This window comes from Gymnoscopelus microlampas, assembly GCF_963454915.1.
Source record: "Gymnoscopelus microlampas genome assembly, chromosome: 16".
In the NCBI taxonomy this organism is placed as follows: Eukaryota; Metazoa; Chordata; class Actinopteri; order Myctophiformes; family Myctophidae; genus Gymnoscopelus; species Gymnoscopelus microlampas.
In genome coordinates, this window is record NC_139953.1 from 8,021,457 (window position 1) to 8,042,129 (window position 20,673).

The 20,673-nt window shown below is 47.2% G+C and overlaps 1 protein-coding gene across 1 annotated transcript in view; it reads right to left on the reverse strand.

Moving 5' to 3' along the window:
- LOC311062810 (CD209 antigen-like protein D) overlaps nt 1-17,971 on the reverse strand; it is a gene marked incomplete at its 3' end in the record, with an annotated part of 34,865 nt that extends 16,894 nt beyond the window's left edge. Inside the window, exons 1-4 of the mRNA XM_084082028.1 lie at nt 17,748-17,971; nt 17,411-17,515; nt 16,775-16,846; nt 15,566-15,708 (exon numbers count right to left, since the gene is read on the reverse strand). Coding sequence (XP_083938154.1) covers nt 15,566-15,708; nt 16,775-16,846; nt 17,411-17,515; nt 17,748-17,910 — 483 coding nt within the window. The 5' untranslated portion in view covers nt 17,911-17,971. The remainder of the gene's footprint in view (nt 1-15,565; nt 15,709-16,774; nt 16,847-17,410; nt 17,516-17,747) is intronic.
- Nucleotides 17,972-20,673: the final 2,702 nt, after the last annotated feature.

The following is a 20,673-nucleotide window of genomic DNA, read 5'->3' on the forward strand; positions in this document are numbered from 1 at the left end:
ATACAGCTCCCAACCGATAGGGTCACGTAGTTGAAAGCATATGGAGAAAATACGGGGGAAATGGCCACCAATCGGATTAAAATGCTGTTTATTTAACAATTCAGAATATTCGGGTACTTCTGAGGGAACGTACATAATTGTAACATCCGTGGCCATGAGGTCAGGACTTTTTATGTGAAATATGAATGTTTATGTAGATGTACGGACAAAAAGAGAGAAGGTTTAAATACCAGGTTTAAGTTCATCCATGACGGTCACGATATGACAGTCATGTTTCAGGGCTAGCGACTCCACTGTTGACAGAGGCTTCATGTCTTCCACAACGCAGAAAACGAAACGCCCGGGTCCCCAGACTCCCCAAGCGGCTCATTTTCCTCAATCTCCTCCTCATTGTCCTCAACCAATATCTCATTCTCAGACTCTGCCATTCTACCTGGTGTCAATGTTGTTGTTGTTTGTTGTGGTGTGCTGGACTGGTGCATCACATTCACAATCGCAAAGCGCGCCGACAGGAAATAATCAGTGGGTTGACCCACTGACCCGTGAAATGTGAAATGTGGCCGTGCTAGAGGGGAAACGTGTGGAAGGGGTGAGTGATGTCACTTTTCCACATTTTGCTGTAAAAAATGGACTGGTGTATAGGGTGGTTAAGGGGTAGCCTGGGACCAGACGAATCTGCGAGTGCAAAAAAAATTGCACTCTGCGATTTGGGTCTGGCACCGCTCCATAGAGAATCCATTTCCTGCTCCAGAAGATGTGGGTAACCAATCAGGGCCCAGTATTTGAATATGGGAGACTGTAATTGGTAGTTGGTTTAAGGTCTAACCAATTGCGTCGAGGGCCATTGTTTTGATCCCGCCCCTTGGGGAAAAAAACGTCCTCATGGAAGCACCAGACTCACCAGACTCCACGCAGTGATATAGTCTAGCTACGCCAGGCTAGTTAAGGGGGGGACCGACATTGTGGAACAATTGCTCGTGCCAAAACGTTATGTTCAAAAGTATTCTATCTGGCACATTCACATCTGTTGGGGGCTCATTTGGGGGTGGAAAAAAACCTATGATAGAATCTTGGGCCGCTTTTACTGGCCAGGTGTAAAGAGGGCAGTCCAGGATTATTGCTGAAGCTGTGCAGAGTGCCAGAAAACGGCCCCAAAGGTACAATATCGAAATCCCTTGATCCCTTTACCCATAATTGACACGCCCTTCCAGAGAATAGCCATGGATATAATAGGTCCCCTGCCAAAGTCCAGTAGCGGGCATCGTTATATCCTGGTCATCATGGACTATGCCACTCGCTACACGGAGGCCGTCCCGCTACGGTCGGCGAATGCTAAGGCAGTGGCCAAGGAGATGTTCCTCCTCTTCAGTCGGGTTGGCATTGCAAAAGAGGTCCTCACTGACCAGGGGAGTTGTTTCATGTCGCGGGTGATGAAGGAGATGTGCAAGTTGTTGAAGGTGAGCCAGATAAGAACATCAGTCTACCATCCGCAGACTGACGGTCTCGTTGAACGTTTTAAAACCCTCAAACAGATGCTGAGGAATGTGGTTGATGCTGATGGGAAAAATTGGGACCAGCTAATACCTTATGTGTTGTGTTCCATCCGAGAGGTTCCCCAGGCGTCCACAGGGTTCTCCCCATTCGAATTGCTGTACGGACGGAGACCCAGGGGCATGCTGGATCTGGCCAGAGAGGCCTGGGAACAACAACCATCACCTCATCACTCCGTCATAGAGTATGTTGACCAGATGCAGGAGCGGATGGGTAAAATCTGGCCCCTCGTGCGAGAACACATGCAGCAGGCACAACAGGCCCAAGCCCGTGTCTACAACCGGAACGCCCAAATACGGGAGTTCCAGCCTGGGGAACTTGTCCTTGTCCCGACGGCCGAATGCAAGTTCTTCGCCAAGTGGCATGGGCCCTATGAGGTGGTAGAGAAGGTCAGTGAGGTTAACTACAAGGTGAGACAGCCCGGGAGGAGAAAGTCCTGCCAGATTTATCATGTAAATCTCCTAAAGAAGTGGCACCCCCCTGATTGTATTCCGATAACCTCATTCCTTGCAGGAACCCCAGACTCTGACCCCTCACAGGTACCTCTAGGCCCCCAACTGGCCCCGACCCACCGACAAGATCTGGTAGAGCTGTCCGGCCAGTTTAGAGATGTGTTCTCCGACCTGCCTGGGCGCACCGATGTGATACAACATGACATTATCACCGAGCCAGGAAAGAAGGTGAGGCTCCGGCCTTATCGGATCCCGGAGGCTAAGAGGGAGACCATCAGAGAGGATGTAAAGAAGATGTTGGAATTAGGGGTGATTGAGGAATCACACAGTGCCTGGTCAAGCCCTATCGTTCTAGTTCCAAAGCCAGATGGCACTGAGAGGTTCTGCAATGACTTTAGAAAACTAAATGAGATCTCCGATTTTGACGCCTACCCTATGCCCAGGGTGGACGAGCTTATTGAGCGGTTAGGCCCCACCCACTTCATGTCTACCCGTGACCTCACCAAAGGATACTGGCAGGTGCCCCTCACTGAGGCCGCCATGGAGAAGACGGCCTTTTCCACCCCCGATTTCCACTACAGGGTCCTGCCGTTTGGGGTCCATGGGGCACCAGCTACGTTCCAGCGAATGATGGACCGAATCCTACGGCCCCATCGTGAGTATGCTGCAGCCTACTTAGATGACATAATCAAATATAGTTCTGATTGGACTTCCCATCTAGGCCAACTGAGAGCTGTCCTGGGAGCCCTGCGGCGAGCGGGCCTGACAATCCCAAAAAATGCCACCTGGGCCTAGAGGAGGCCCAATATCTGGGCTACACGATCGGAAGAGGCAATGTGAAACCACAGATCCGGAAGGTGGAGGCGGTAAAACGTTGGCCTAAACCAGCCACTAAGCGTCAGGTAAAAACATTCTTGGGCCTGATTGGCTATTATCAATCCTTCGTCCTTCACTTTGCCTCCATTGCAGCACCTCTAAATGAGATGACCAAGAAGAGCCTCTCAAATCATGTGGTCTGGACTGCCGAAGCCGAGGAAGCGTTTGCCATCCTCCAGAAGGCCCTATGCATGGAGCCCATTCTGAAGACGCCTAACTTTAAGGAACCCTTCGTTGTGCACGCCGACGCCTCAGGAACAGGGGTTGGGGCTGTACTGTCTCAGGTCCAGGTTGGTGAGGAACACCCAGTAGTCTATATAAGTCGTAAATTGCAGAAACATGAACTGAATTATTCCACAGTAGAAAAAGAGTGTTTAGCAATTAAGTGGGCTCTACACAAATTGCGGTACTATCTACTGGGCCGGACATTCACACTGGTGACAGACCATGCACCATTAAAATGGATGGCAACAGTCAAAGACCATAATGCGAGAGTGACACGGTGGTTCTTAGATCTGCAAAATTTTAATTTCACTGTTCAGCACAGGTCGGGCAAGGCCCATGGGAATGCAGACGCCCTGTCCAGGAGAGATGAGACCTGTGGGTTTGTTGACGCTCTTAGCCTCTGCCTGGAGCTGGAAGGGAGGGTGTGTGGCAAACCAGGGGAAATAGCCAGGCCTATTCCACAGAGAGGGCGGGTCCCTAAGCTCAGGCTGGGGGAGGTGGTAGGTGCAGTGTATTATCCTGTCCAGGTATTACAGCCAATGGGAGCCTGGCAATGGACTCACCTGCAGCCAGTCAGGCAATCAAGGGGAGCCTTTAACACTCCCGCGACGGCCGTCAGCCCATCCCATACCCAGCCTTAGATAATATCATAATGACCGATCGTTTCCTGCTATTCCATTGGCTAGTCTCTCCCCCCTGGCTCGAGACGATCCGACACCTTGTCCCCCTGTGCTGCGGGTCACAGCGGGGGATTCTATTGTCTTTTAAATAGCCTACCTATTAACATACCAGCTCACATATATTGTCAGACTATATGCAGGCAGAACATTATAATATAGGCTAACTGGGAACATGCATGTGTAACTTCACTAACTTGTAATAGTAACTGCAGATCATGTATGTAAAAAAAAAACAGCGCGATCTGTAGCTTACATTAACCCTCTAAGACCCACAGCGATATATTTACAACATTTTTATTTTATATAAAAAAAGATTAAAATGATTTCATTTTGCCTCCCACCACCACATTAACATAGTCATTGGGGTCTATTGTTCAGTCTAACAATGGCTTTATATTCGAAATTTGTATTTAAGGACCGCCCACAGGCTCTTCAAACTCACACAACTTCGAAATCTTGGCAGAGTGACAAGCCTTTTCTTCACTGGACCAAATCGATCAAATCAATGTAAGTAAAATGCCTCTAATATTTTTTACTGTGATCTTTATAATGTCTAGAACATGTACCTATGTTGTTATTGAGAAATACCTCCCAAAGAATATGATTTAGATGATGTTTTATATAGGTTGTATATGTACAACCATGGGTCAATGTGGTAGCAAATATACCCATGTGACCAGTTTACCTACCAGGATACTGTATAGTCTAAATAGATATGTCTTGTCAGGAATCTACAATATATTTTAATTTACACACACTTTATACTCATTCCATCTTATAGATACATTATCACATACTTTAGGACATATATTATTTTATTTCTATAACTAATCCAATAATACTTGTAGCACATTGTACTAGAAGCTGAGTTCCACGTTTTCCTTCTGTTTGTGCACATTTGCACTTTAATTTTGCAAATTAAAAGTTAAAAAAATCATTTAGTTAGGTAGAAGGCTGAACTAAACTATGCATATTTGCTAAGTGCTGCTGCAGCTCAGTAAAAGTTTGTTGTTCTAGGATGATAATGGTATTATGATGTGCATATAGATGGGTAGGTCCATGTTCTCCTTCTCTTTGTGCACATTTGCACATTACTTTTGCAAACTAAAAGTTAAAAACAGTTTTTATTAGAAGGCTTCTGCAACTTTATAAAACAGGTTATTTTGTTCAGGTGTTGGTTCTAGCTATGCATATAGATTGGTAGTTCACCACTAGAACAGGTTCCTTTGTGTACAGGTGAATGAATTCCTTTTAGGATGATAATAAGGTGGTCAGCCAGACAGTATTGTTTGGTTTGTGAATAGGGTACTTTAGTGGAATGTGTAATCAATTTGCCAACCAGCCAACATCCATACTATAGCTAATCAAATTGTATTTTTTTGTCTTTTCAGAATGTCAAGGCAAGGACATCGCTACAGTGTTCAGGATGTCATCGATGCCATCCAGAATGGAGAGAGTGATGTGGACGTGGATATTGATGACACTGATGAAGAGTCAGATGAAGAACCCTGTGGAGTACTGGACAGAGAAAACCAACCACCCACTGACTGCCCAGCCAATGAAGACACTGAGGCCCAGCTGGCCACATCTTCCAAGCCCTATGCCAAGCACCGTGACAGATATCGCTGGCAGAAAAAAGATTTCACCAGGCCCAATACAGACTTTTCTGGTCCACCTCTGACAGAAGATGTGACCACACTACACACAGGGTTGACAACATCTCTGCTGTCAAATGGTATGACAACAGGGCCGTCACACTTGTGTCATCCTTTGCTGGAACAGAACCTGTGCAGAAGATTCAACGCTGGGACAAAGCCAACAAGACCTACATCGAAGTTGAAAGGCCGTACATTGTGGGTAACTACAATCAGTACATGGGAGGTGTTGATTTGCTGGACTCGTTCACTGCAAAATACAAGTACCACCTCAAATCCCGCCGCTGGTACATGTACATCTTCTGGCACACCATCACACTTGCTGTGGTCAACGCCTGGCTCCTCTACAAGACTGCCAAGCTCTCAAGGAGAAACCTGAGCTTAACCTGCGATGGTTCCAGGCACAGATAGCATCCGCTCTCATTCTGGTGGACACAGTCACTCCAAAGAGAGGACGACCACCTTCAGGGAATGGAAGCCCAGTCACAAGCAGCCCGGTCACTGGCAAGAGACCATCCTCGGCTCCAACCAGCACCCCATACAAGAAATCGTGTGGACACCTGCCACTGGATGTACGCCACGATCAGATTGGGCATTTACCCAAGAAGACAACGAGAGGCCGCTGCAGGCATTGCCCTACTGGGTACACCAACACACAATGCCACAAGTGTGAAGTGCGTCTCTGCTTCTCGGAGAGCAAGAACTGTTTCTTGGACTTTCACTGCAAGTGAACATAGTCAGCACATGCATGCTGGTTGAAGAAGAAAAACTTGGTCACACAAACAGTGTTGTACACATGACATATTACCAAAATCATATGCAAAGCCAACTTGTATATACAGTGTAGACCACCCTGGAAGTTGCTGAAAATTTGTGTTTTTAATTTATTAAAATAAAATCGACTGTTCATAAAAATATGAGTAATGTTGTTATTACATTTAATATTTTACAGTGTTCTGAGTCAAGGTGATGAGCAATAAGCATTCAAATGAACCCTTAGTTGTTTGACTGAAGTGAAAACATGTGGAACATGTTGTTCAGAAAATGAATACAAATGGCTTACATGGCTTAAACATTATCAAAATATGAAAAATTTGCAAACACTTCATTTTAATTCCCAAATGCCCCCTACAACACCATCTGACAAGTTGAATTTTTTTTTTATTCATGTATTTCTATGTCCGGGTCTTACAGGGTTAAACTCTTGAGTTAATGTAAGCGTCTCCTCTCCTCCTCCCTGTCAGCGCAAGTGAACAAGTGAGCGTCACATTAAACTCTTCAGTGAAACATGTAGCCTATATGAACGCTGAAGCCACAGTCTAATTATGTGACTATCTCCATTGTCCAAAACACATGGATATCTCTTGACAAACCAATATTATATTATATAATATTCACATTATTGTCTGAGCGTAAAGCTCTCATTCTGTCAGCTGTCCACGCTGACAGAAGCATCTCCTCTCCTGTCCCTCTCTGTCCCTCTCCTCTCCATGTCAACGCCATCCAGTTCTCCTGGGTCGAGCGGAAGGAACCGGGGAACCCCGGGTTCGTCTCCGACATCGTGACGGGAGCCGAGTTGGGGGTCATTGGTCTCCCACCGATGGACAACGATCTCGCCGCAGCCATCAACAAAGCGAAGTCAGGGACGGTAAGACTCAGCGCCAGGAATGGGCCTGTGTTTACCGACGGCGTCAAGAGGTCCAAGACGATGACGCACGCCACGCTCTACAAGGCCTCGGCCTCAGCTGCCAAGGTACTGAACGTGGGGTCGCTCTTCCAGGGTTCCGCCGTGGTGAAGCTCGCTGAGATGCAAGCCCGGCCCCTGGAGGAGACAGCATCAGCGGCTCAGGTACACAAAGCATCCATCGAAGACGCGGTGGAGCTAGCGAGGCTGCTCCAGCTAGCCGACTCACTGCCGATTTGGAGAGACTTCAGTGGCTCGACCTAGCCTCCGGTTGTAAGGCCATCCTGACCTCGGGCCTGAAGGGCCTCCCGCTCGAACCGGACAACCTCTTCCCTACCGCTGCTGACTTGATCACCAAGACCAAGGCGGCAGAGAAGCAGCTCGAGGAAACGGCCACAGGCCTCCTCTCAACCCCCGCAACCCCCGCTGCGACTAGACCTCAATGGCAGGCTGCTGAGGGCGGCAGACGCACCTCTGGACGCAAGCGTGGTGCGTCCGGGGGGTCCTCCGCCAGGGTCTCCTCCTGGGAGAGCCCTACAAGCTCTCTTGGGGCCAAGGACGTGAGGCGCAAGGACGACAAGAAAGCTCCCCCGCCTCCCCCTTCTCCACACGCCTCGATGCGGGGGATGGAAGGGTAAATGACACTCATTCCCCGGTTCTACCGGGCGAGCACCAGCTGATTGCCCCGCGACGGCTCCTCCGTTATCATGCGGGGCCAGCTCTCAGACGGCACTTCAACGAAAGGACTGGCGCTTTCCTTGCCAGGTCGGACAGGGTCGGGGACGAGTCCACCAGTGCAAAGAGACTAAGAAAGACGCTAACAGAGACAATGAATACGATTCAAAGTCATGTGTGTCCTTTCCCAGAAAGAATGTAAGAAATGTACAGCCTGTGTGTGGAATAAATCTGTTGCCAGAAACACAAATGCTAATTTTTTCCAGTGCCATGAAAAGTCAAGGCCACCTGTCTCCCGGTGGGAGGCAGGGCCCTCTGCAACATTTCATGAGCCCTCGGTGTTCGCTATGTCCCCCAAAAGAACGGGGCAACATCCCAAACACTGTAGGGGCAGATCCTGTGCATGCTGTAAACATTGTGAGTCAATTTCAGGTAGAGAAACCTTTAATTTCGAGTCAAATGTCTTTAAAATGCGGTGCAAAAAGGGGGTTTTGTGCAGACGAAACTTTAATTCCAACTGCGCCAGTGCAGGATAAAGGATAAAGCAGTTGCTCCTTCTGTCCGGCAGAGCACGGAAGAACGCCTCTGCGGGACGGAGGAGACACAAAATGGACGCCTCCCCAGACCTCGCCAAAATGGCGGAGGTGAGGCGGAAGTTTACGTCTCACAAAACCCCGGTGTCACACCAGCAAAAGTCCCCAGGTGGGGACAAGGTTTTTGCTCCGGGTACACACACCTCCCAAGAGGTCCGTTCCGGTCGACCTTACCAACATGGCGGACGACGTTCCACGGAAGTCACCTCGACGAGCCCCGGTGTTACTCCATCAACACTCCCCTTGTGGGAGAGGTTTTCGGAGTCGGGTAAGTACAACACCGGGGCAAGGTTCCGGAACCACGTCTGGAGAACTGGCAGCGTCCCGCGTCCCCATGGAAACGGGCGCTCGCGCAGTGACGAGGCCAACGTTAGCCCGGCTAGCGCTACCAAGCGTTGCTACGGGACGGATGTCGACGGTGTGTGGGATTCCCCTTCTACGTCACGGGCCTTCCCCACCGTCGATCGGTCGGAACCCAATGGGGCAGATGACGTCAGCAGCCCCCACCTTCCCCACGAACCCTCTCGCTCGTTGCTTTTCCAAATGGACAGCGTGCAACCGAATCCTTGGGTGCTGCGCACCGTGTTAAAAGGATACAGGTTGCAATTTTCGAGCAAACCTCCACTATCGGACAAAGTAGTGTTCTCCCACGCGTCGGGCCAGGCGGCCGTGACGCTGAGGGAGGAGGTCTCAGCTCTCTTGAGCAAGGGTGCGATCAGAGAAATGACTCCGGATCAGAACCGTCTAGGTTATTATTCGGAGTATTTTCTGGTGAAAAAAAAAGGGGGGGGGGTGTAAGACCTATCCTGAACTTGATGGGTTTGAACAGATTCCTGAAGGTTTTCAAATTTCGTATGCTCACAACGGCGACACTGTTGCAGACAATACGACGGGGGCAATACGTAAGTCCGACATCCCATTACTCCGACTACGTGGCTTCCGCGTGCGGTTAGGGTTAGGGTTTGGTATAGGGTTAGTATAGTAAACGTCGGAGGCATGCGCTGTCGGAGGAATGGTCTGTCGGACTAACGTAGTGCACCCAATACGACAGGGGGATTGGTGGACGAGCATAGACCTCAAGGATGCCTATTTCCACGTCCCAATCTAGCCACCGCACCGCAAGTTCCTGCGCTTCGGTTACGAGGGCAAGGCCTACGAGTACACGGTGCTACCTTTCGGCATGTCACTGAGCCCCAGGGTGTTCGTGAAATGCACAGAAGCGGCGATAGCTCCGCTGCGACAGCAGGGTCTGCGTCTGGCGACGTATATAGGAAACACTACCCTTCCTCTTTGTCTGGCTTACTTGTTGTTAACTAGTTGTACGAACTCTTGTTTTATTGTTGTACTGTTTTATTGGATCTTGTTTAGTCGATACACTTTTTGTATTGGCTCGTGCTCATTTAATTTTGCTATTTTGTCTCATCTGTTTAAGAATGTAGGTAGCTGATATATAGCACTTTTACCTTAGCGCTAGGTATACTCTTGGTTGCTTGTTTTTGCAGGAAATGCACTTAAGACTTCTGGTGATTAGTAGTTTCGTTCCCTACCTATGTTGAATGCACTTATTTTAAGTCGCTTTGGATAAAAGCGTCTACTAAATGACTGTAATGTAATCTAATGTAATAATATAGACGACTGGCTGCTGGCAGCGGACTCCAGAGAGGAGGTGGCACGGCACACGACAGTGGCCATTGCGCACCTGCAGTCCCTGGGCTTCACAATCAACGTTCAGAAGAGCGTTCTGATTCCTTCCCAACGAGCCACCTTCGTGGGGATATCCTTGGATTCCACCACGATGGTAGCGCGCCTGCATGGGGCTCTTGGAGGATGGAGATCTCTCCCCTCCTTTACGACGAGCCGTGGCCTCTCCCCCTGCTCAGGAACCTCCTGAGGCAAGGCGGGAACGAAGTGTTCCACGAGGACCCCCAGAGACTAGACCTATGGGTTTACCCCGTGAAAGGTCGAGTCTGAGCTCACTAGGGCTGCCCCCTGACGTGGTGGCCACCATTCAGGGGGCTAGAGCAGCCTCTACCAGAAGTCAGTACGACATTCGCTGGAATATGTTCGAGACTTGGTGCCTGGAGCAGTCGCCTCCGGTGGTTGCTTTTCAGGCCCCTGTGAGAAGCATCCTGATCTACCTGCAGGACAGGTTGGACCACGATTTGGCTTTCTCTACCATCAAGGTGTACCTGACGGCTATCTCCGCTTGCCACGATAGGTTCGATGGCAAGTCAGTGGGTATGCACTCGCTGGTTCAATGGTTTATGGCCGGTGCTAAGCGAGCTAGGCCAGTGAACAGACCATTGTTCCCGAAGTGGGACCTGAGCGTGGTGCTGGAAGCACTGTGCCGGCCCCCCTTCGAACCTCTTGAGACTGTAGATCTGAAGATCGTCAGTTTCAAAGCGGTCCTCCTGGTGGCCCTTTGTACGGCGATATGCGTCGGTGACATGCAGGCACTCTCGTGAGTGGGGACCGCATGTGGTTCTCGGACGACGGCAAGAGGGTGGTTTTGAAACCCAACTTGGCCTTCGTGTCCAAGACCGGGGAGGTTGCCAGGGCCCCAGTGGAGCTGGGAGCTTTTCATCCCCCGCCATTTGCTTCGGTGGAGGATAGACGGTTACACTGTCTCTGTCCAGTAAGGGCTCTGAACTCTACTGTCAGAGGACTGCCATGGGCCGTAGGTCGTCTCAGCTTTTCGTCACCTTTGGCCGAGGTCAGAGGAAGGCGGTGGCTAAACCGACCCTGTCCAGATGGATCGTGGAAGCTATTCGGTTAGCCTACGTGAGTAAGGGGGTCCCTATCCCAATGGGACTGAAGGCCCATTCTACTAGGAGCGTGGCTGCATCTTGGGCCCTTTACAAAGGGGTGTTGATAAAGGAGATCTTCTCCGCGGCTATCTGGTCGTCTCCCTTGACCTTTGTGTCATTCTACAGCCTGGACGTGGCGGCGTCAGAGATGGCGCGCACGGTCTTGGGTGTAGGGGCTGGATCCAGGTAGAATGATGCCTTGGGGCATTAAGTTCTCTATGAGTGTTTCGGCACCTCCTGGTTAAGGGAGGAAGGGTGGAACCTGCCCTGGGTGGAACCTGCCCTCCTTAAGGAGGGTGCGGTAGCCAGTTCTGGGTGGGGACTGCGAAGGGTGCCCGAGGGCATGCTTCTCTTCCTACCTGGCTGGCCTTCTTTGCCCTCCCTGGACCGGCTAGGTGTGGTCCGGGGAGGAGGAGGCCTTGGTTTCCCTGTCACCAGGTGGATATTCTAGGGTTTTATCCGGTGCTGGTGTCGGGACAGGACTTTGTCCGTCAAGGTTTTGCCTTTACAGTCCTGCGCGCCCCGACCCAGGGGTCTGGGGTGCCCGGGGGTCACGGTCCTGCCGGGAGGCGGGTCCTGGTCCCTGGGCAGGCGTGTGGGTGAGGATTGTCCTGAATGGGGGCTCCCCCGGGGGGCGTGTATGTGGGGGGGGCATACGTAAGTCCGACATCCCATTACTCCGACTATGTGGCTTCCGCGTGCGGTTAGGGTTAGGGTTAGGGTTTGGTATAGGGTTAGTATAGTAAACTTCGGAGGCATGCGCTGTCGGAGAAATGGTCTGTCGGACTAACGTATTGCACCCGTGTATGTGTCCCATAGTAAGCAGCTGCTGAGAGCTACCCTATAACAACCCAGGGTTACGTATATAACCGCGGTTTTATTAGTAGCGTAAGCAGCTGCTTACATTTTGAACCCCCTCTGTATGCTTCTGGGCGTGCAGAGTGGAAGGTTTCAGAGGGCGAGCTACTGTGACGCAGTGGTATTTATACCACCTCCGGTCGCCGGAGTTTTGCGTCACACGACCCTTATCCAATGGTCATTGGAGTTCCGGGAGTCCTGTTGTTGCTCTGTATGATCGCCAGGGGGGCGATGATATCCCATAGTAAGCAGCTGCTTACGCTACTAATAAAACCGGGGTTACATACGTAACCCTGGGTTTTCAAATAATTGTAGTGGAGTAAAAGTATAAGATTTGCCTCTGAGCTGTAGTGGAGTAGAAAATTATTACCATTATGATGTAATTATACATATAATAATAATAATAATAACTAGAAAAAGTGCTCCTCGGAGCACAAGTCTCCGCCAGCAGACTTGTGTTGGGAATGTTGGGAATGTTCTAATTCTTATGTTCTAATTCTTACAAAAAACATAGAACATGTTACTGTGTCATAGTAACATGACACAATGTCTGTATAAGTGTCCTATCCCTCCTGTCTGTATAAGTGTCCTATCCATCCTGTCTGTATAAGTGTCCTATCCGTCCTGTCTATGTAAGTCCTATCCGTCCTGTCTGTGTAAGTGTCCTATCTGTCCTGTCTGTGTAAGTGTCCTATCCGTCCTATCATGTGTAAGTGTCCTATCCCTCCTGTCTGTGTAAGTGTCCTATCTGTCCTGTCTGTGTAAGTGTCCTATCCGTCCTGTCTGTATAAGTGTCCTATCCGTCCTGTCTGTATAAGTGTCCTATCCGTCCTGTCTGTGTAAGTGTCATATCCCTCCTGTCTGTGTAAGTGTCCTATCTGTCCTATCTGTCCAATTATGTATCCTATCCAATTGTTACAGTATCCGCCATTTCTCAGCCATTTCGTGATTGTTCCTGTCTTACCTCACTTTGAAAGAGGCACAGACTCTTTCAAAGTGACACATGTATTTATAGGCCGCTATGCATCACTAGCCAATCAGATCACACTATTTCACCGTATTGTCACGTGTCACGTGAGGCTTGACCAATCTGTGTGTCATATTTAGAAAGTGAAAACAAAGTCTCCTGGCGGAGACAATAAGTGTACACGTGATGCGGAAGTCTGCCGCGGAGGAGCTGTTGAGAGTGGTCGAGGATACACTTGATGTACACTCGCTCAATGCGGAAGTGGAGAGCCTCCTCGCCTCCTCCACTCGACTCCACTCGCCTCCTCCAAGACGCACATGAACAATTGGACCGCGACTACTTCCGGTTCGAAGTCGGAGTGACCGAGTGGGAGTGAGCGAGTGGCCGAGATTTTCGGTATTGGAATCTGGCTTATGACTCTTTCAAAGTGACACATGTATTTATAGGCCGCTATCCGTCCTGTCTATGTAAGTGTCCTATCCGTCCTGTCTGTGTAAGTGTCTTATCCGTCCTGTCTGTGTAAGTGTCCTATCCCTCCTGTCTGTATAAGTGTCCTATCCGTCCTGTCTATGTAAGTGTCCTATCCGTCCTGTCTGTGTAAGTGTTCTATCCGTCCTGTCTGTATAAGTGTCCTATCCGTCCTGTCTGTATAAGTGTCCTATCCGTCCTGTCTGTATAAGTGTCCTATCCGTCCTGTCTGTATACTGTAAGTGTCCTATCCGTCCTGTCTGTGTAAGTGTCATATCCCTCCTGGCTCCTGTCTATATAAGTGTCCTATCTGTCCTATCTGTCCAATTATGTATCCTATCTAATTGTTACAGTATCCACCATTTCTCAGCCATTTCGTGATGGTTCCTGTCTTACCTCACTTTGAAAGTGGCACAGACACTTTCAAAGTGACGCCATGTATTTATATGCCGCTATGCGTCACTAGCCAATCAGATCACACTATTTCACCGTATTGTCACGTGTCACGTGAGGCTTGACCAATCGGTGTGTCATATTTAGAAAGTGAAAACAAAGTCTCCTGGCGGAGACAATAATAGAAAGACGTGAAAATCAAGCCCAAAGTCGCTTATAATAAGCAGATGTAGCCCCCACAGTCAAGTTAGCCAGAACCGGCGTGCAACAGACCTGCCAGACTGGTAACACGTCGGACTGGCGAGTGGGAGCCTCGGGTTCAATCCCAGCTCACTGCGTTCCACTACAATCTGGCGTAGTCGGCAGGACGAGGAGCGTAATATCCTCGCGTGAGGGACATGAGGGACGTCGTGTACGGTAGTCCGCAGCGTGAAGTGTGAATCGTGAGGACGCGCTCCAAAGATCGGGGGGGTGATTGTAGCCCCCACAGTCAAATTAGCCAAGAACCGGCGTGCAACAGACCTGCCAATCGGGCTCAGCCCGATTGGCATGACTGGTAACACGTCGAACTGGCGAGTGGGAGCCTCGGGTTCAATCCCAGCTCACTGTGTTCCACTACAATCTAGCGTAGTCGGCAGGACGAGGAGTGTAATATCCTCGCGTGAGGAACATGAGGGACGTCGTGTACGGTGGTCCGCGGCGTGAAGTGTGAAGCGCGAGGACGCGCTCCAAAGATCGGGGGGGTGATTGTAGCCCCCACAGTCAAGTTAGCCAGAAACGGCGTGCAACAGACCTGCCAATCGGGCTCAGCCCTATTGGCATGACTGGTAACACGTCGGACTGGCGAGTGGGAGCCTCGGGTTCAATCCCAGCTCACTGCGTTCCACTACACAGACATGGCAACATAGACTCGCTGCGCAGCGGAGATGATTTGAAACAAATATTTAGAAACAAATATTTAGGAAAAGTCATGAAAGGGGAACTTTCTCGGAGCTTCCTGAGAGAAGTTAATCCACTTTAAATTCTCAAAATCGTCCAAATTGACCGGCTAGTCATGCTCATGTTAAATAGCCGGCTCACAAGCCAGCTGGAGAGTCAGTTTGGAGGAATGAGGAAGCAGGCCACGTCACTCTGTTCCACATGGAAGCTATTAGGAAGGACATCTTGCAAGTGAGTACAAGACTTAACTCCAACACTTGGAACCACCTTGGATGTGCTTATACTCTTGTGGCTCACCTTGTTTCTCTCTCTCCCTCCCCCCTAGGCCGACTGAGCTCCCAACCTACTGAACCCTGAACATAGTAGTCACTGCTCTCTCTCTGCTTTACCCCAAGGATTGTGGAGCCCCCACCTGTGTGTAGCGTAATGTACAAGCCCAAGCCCTGGATGGGAGGATTCCTAAGTTGATTTTGCTCCAATTCCCCTTTTCCCTAATCATTTGAATAAAAGACTATTTAATTTAACAAGCCAACTGACTCTGAGCCTATTGTTTTATTGTGAATCTCACCTGGCTGTACCCTAACCCTGGGTTGCCACAACACACACACGCACGCACGCACACACACATGCAGGCACGCGCACACACACACACACACACACACACACACACACACACACACACACACACACACACACACACACACACACACACACACACACACACACACACACAGATGCTAACCTGTTCTTCTTCACTGTTAATGCTCAGCAGATCTGCTCCTGTCTTCAGACATTGTTCTCTACTTTCCTCCCAAGTTTTCTTTTCAGTAGATATGTTATAACAGCTCTGTCCAAACGTCATCCATCCACTGGGACACGACTTAACTAAATATCAAACAGAAGTTGTATGATGGATTTATTAACCACTTAAACATCAGCATCCGTATTCTGCGGATATCTTTTAAAGCAGTCGACCTACAAGCTTAAAACGCGATGCGATGCGTTGTAAGATTGTAGATCTTATTTTCTGCAAAGATATTTAATGTAGAGCGGAAAAGTCTCTAGTAGGGTTCAACAACATAGGAGTTTAAGTGATCAAATGATGTGTGTGTGTGTGTGTGTGTGTGTGTGTGTGTGTGTGTGTGTGTGTGTGTGTGTGTGTGTGTGTGTGCGTGTGCCTGTGTCTGTGTGTCTGTCTGTCTGTGTCTGGGTGGGCAACTTTGATGATGGAAAGGGCCACTATATTTCCACACTCACTCCAGAGGGCCACATTGCATATACTGTCGGGCAGACACCTCTTATCTCTGTATTTGAACTTTTTTTTTTATGAATGCCATACTTTGCCATTCTATGTCACACAAAAGTAGCATATCTACAAGCTCAAAACGTGTCGCAGTGCAGCGCATTTTGAGCTTGTAGATCTGCTATTTGTGCTATTTTTTAATTGGAATCCTGACATTTCTTTGCTATTTTTTATAGGAATCCTGAAAAGTAACATTTTTATTTAATTTCAAATGCATTTAGTTATACTTATGTTAACTTTTTGAAATGAAATACAAATACATTGGACATAAAAAAGACAATAGAATAGTAATACTAGTCATTAAGCTACTAATATAGACTGAAGTAATTAAAGCGGGTTATGTTTGGAATTGTAACAGCTGAAATCAATAATATATCAGTATTCCATTATTAACCTGCGGGCCACATTAAGTGAAGGTGGGGGACGCATGTGGCCCCCGGGCCGCCAGTTGCCCATGTATGGTACAGTATGTATTATACTATGTATGTTTTTTTATGTAAGAAAACTGTCAGGTATGATAAATAAAAAATAATGAAGGTAGACTCAGATTTCATCACCACTACATCACTGGCAAAATAAATAAAATATCAATAATAGTACACATAGTTATTAATATTCCTTAAAAACGTGTTGTGAGCTCACTCTCACCTGCGTTATCTCCCTTAAGCTGGTTTATTTCCCTTTGTAACTGATCTTTCACCAGGGTCAGGTTGTAATTATCTGCAAAGGTCAAAAATGGTGATGATAAACACAGTTGTTGCTAATATTCACAATGTGGTCAAACATCTGTGCAGAAAATTTGCTCTGAGAACTAAGAAGAATCAAGTTGTTGTTGTCTCCCCTGAGTGAGTGACGTGGTAGCAGGGCCGTAGGAAAGGGGGGGAACGGGGGGGATTCGTCCCCCGTGGGCCACGGGGAAAAAGAGGAGGGAAAAAAAGCATCAAATGGGGCCGGCACTAGGACCCCACGGCCGCTGCCTGGAAGGGAGGGCTGCTGGCTGCTGGGCCCAGATCACGATCAGCTGTGTGAGCTGCTTGAAGGTGGAAGAGCATTTTTTGGTACCGAATTAACCGAATTAAAGTAATAAAAAACGGAAATAAAAGGGGAATAACCGTGAAAAAAACGCGAAATAAAAGGGGAATAACCGTGAAAAAACTCGAAAACAAGCACGAAAAACACATGCACGCGCACTGCGCGCACGTGCATGTGGGCCGGTACAAATATATCCCCCCCAATTGGCTTCCTACGGCTCTGCATGGTAGTTTAGTGACATAGAATACTCACAGCGCACAGCCTGGCCTATGATCACACCCAGCAGCATAAGACACAGAGTCCCCAGACACCCAGCAACAACTATGAGAGGCCTTCTCACTGTTTTAGAGTGCTGTCCTGTAAGAGAAAGTACAGCTACTAGGGGTGCCACGACTGAGAGAGATAAAAACAAGACTATAGAGTATAAGCGCCTCTACACCCAACTAGACCACAATGCTTTGAATGTTATTATTAGACCTATCTAAAATACTTTTACCCATCAAAGGAATGATACTGACAGATCTTTTTTTTTTTTTACCTTTAAACATAGAAATAACTTGACAACGATTCACAGCTTGGTCAAACTCACCCTGTGGTCCAGGGACAATGTTACAGCTTCCAAGCCCGTCCGCACTCTCATAGATGTCCACCACTCTCTCCACGAACTGTCCTCTGTCCTCAGTGTCCCCTCTCTGTCCTCTGTCTCCATCACTCTCTGTCAAGTCTGGCATGGTGTAAATATGTGTAGACATCTTACAAGGATGAGAGAGGCTTGAAAAGTAACTATTGACTACAAATAGTAATGATGTTGTATATTCCTCTTGATCAGCTGTATCAAAATAACTACTACGTACTAGATAACTATAAACACACTGGTCTAGAAAAGTAATGATCTTGACTGTCTGTGTCTGGTTAGCAATAAGGAAGTACAAGACGGAAATGCACTTACTCAGACACACATACGCATGTACACGCACACACACAGGAGCATCATTTGATGACACAGGGGAGGGCACTTGAACCCCCAGCGTTCGCATTTAACCTGAAATGTATTACTATTTCTCATTTATCCACCTGCTGTCTTTTGCATATTTGACTCTGATGTTCAGTACTTCTTACTGGATAATCGTGTGTGTGTGTGTGTGTGTGTGTGTGTGTGTGTGTGTGTGTGTGTGTGTGTGTGTGTGTGTGTGTGTGTGTGTGTGTGTGTGTGTGTGTGTGTGTGTGTGTGTGTGTGTGTGTGTGTGTGTGTGTGTGTGTGTGTGTGTGAGAGAGAGAAAGAGAGAGAATGTCTTGTGCATACAGTAACTGTTAGTCCGTAGTGTGCTTTGTTCTACGGTAGTTTATGTTGTTCAGTGCAGCTGTATAAGTGCATTCCACATGGAGTGTTCTGCATCTATTGTAGCCTATGGATATCATGGGGGTCTCAGTGGTCTCATACTAGGTTTAGAGTTACTGTTTGTCTGTAATCACCCAAAGTGAGTATGAAAATAGTATGGTTTTAAGTTTCTATTCATGTGTCATCTTGTCTTCAACCATATATTTGTTGCCAAAGTCAAACAGAACAGAATTATCAGCTATAAGCAGAAGAAAGGTTAAGAAAAAACATTTTTGTTCACATAAGAAGTGATCAGATATGTACCGTGCATCACAGTGACTTTCAGTTGTGACCGCAGAATGCAAAATAGGAAGTAAGTGAAAGCCATGAGTCATGTTCAGCAAACCAGAAGCAGACATTCACCATCAGAACATAATATGTCCGTTTCGATTTTAACAAATTGAGTCCACAACATATAATGTATCTGACTAAAATACTTGATTTTCACACTTTCTTTGTTCTTTTCTTAAATAGCAGCCTGGGATAAAAATAGCAGTACAGAGATGTTTGAGCCAAAGGCCTTCCTCAGTGTACAACAAAAGTCATTTAGTCCACTCAATATTACAGTATCCTATCCTATCCTATCCTATCCTATCCTATCCTATCCTACTACTCCAATCCTACTACTCTAATTCCTATCCTACTACTCTAATTGACAAGACCTCCAAAGTACGTCCAGGGTTGGTCAGCACATGATCACTCCACTTGCCACCAAACTTGCCACTATTGATCAGTGCTCTGGCTAATACCTTGGCTTCTCAAACTGTCCTCTGTCCTCAGTGTTCCCTCTCTGTCCTCTGTCTCCATCACTCTCTGTCAAGTTTGGCATGGTGTAAATATGTGTAGACATCTTACAAGGATGAGAGATGCTTGGAAAGTAACTATTGACAACAAATAGTAACAATTTTGTATATTCCTCTCCTGTCTTGATCAGCTGTATCAAAAGAACTGACCCCTGTAATACATTTTAGGTGGTGTAAGCTGCATACGTTACTGTATGTATTAAATTAATATGGTGGGGGTGAATCTAATCTACACACGATCATTACTGTATCAGTGTTTCTGAGACGTACAGGATGGGTGTGAGAGATGTGAAGTCTGGCTACTGTAACTTCCTCTATCTCATGCATGTCACACCCAAAAGTGTGGGAAACAAACAGGAGAAGGGCGCGCACCAGTATTGATGAGGTGCTGCTGACCTTGGTAAATAAGTCTAAAAGTAAAGAAAAGGCAGCACACTCATATCCACCATGCAGGATTTATTTAAATAATACCAAAGTTTCCAAAAGTGTGAACATGCTACTGTAGATTCCGTTCATATGTTTACAGGTTAATCAGTAAAAATTGTAAAGATCTATTAATCATTATCATCCATATTATTTATACATAAAGTATACATTTGTGCTTGACTGGTTCTAGATTGATTATCTTCCCTCGATATAATTTGTTTCATTTACTGTCCTCTAATAATGAACTGGCTATTTACTTTTTCATCTAAAATATGTTTTCTAATGAGTTTGTAAGTTCCGTTTTTAAAAAAAAGAAAATATTCTTTAAATAAATAATTATTTTGTTTTTTAATAACTAGAACGAATTAATAAACAAAATTGTCTATTTTCTCAAGGCAAAGTGCATGTCAACATTCCAACAGCCACGTATTCATTTTGGACTCTTTCTTTTCCAAAGTGACACTACCATGCAAATTCATCACAGACTTCATTGTGGAGGAGATGGATGAGAACACGTCTCTGGAGGACCTGCAGAAGATGATTGTTGTTGTAACTTTACAGGATGCTTCTCTGTTTCTATGAGGTGAGTCATACTTCACCCTCCTATTTAACCGGTAACCCAAACCACCCCTAAATGACCAAACGTCCTGGACAGTTGACGACTGCAGTGACCGAACACAACCACCATACAGTAATCATACTATTCATCAGACTCCAATCTGAAAATGCTTTTATCAGGGAGAGTTTAGTTATATTTTACACAATGCTGAACATAATGCTACATTGTGCTAAATGTCTTACTGGTTCTACAGTAGGTGTATTTATCAAAATCTATGTTGTAGAATGACACTTTACTACAGTATATACTATCACTTGGATTTAGAGTTCAACAAAATAATAACTGAGAG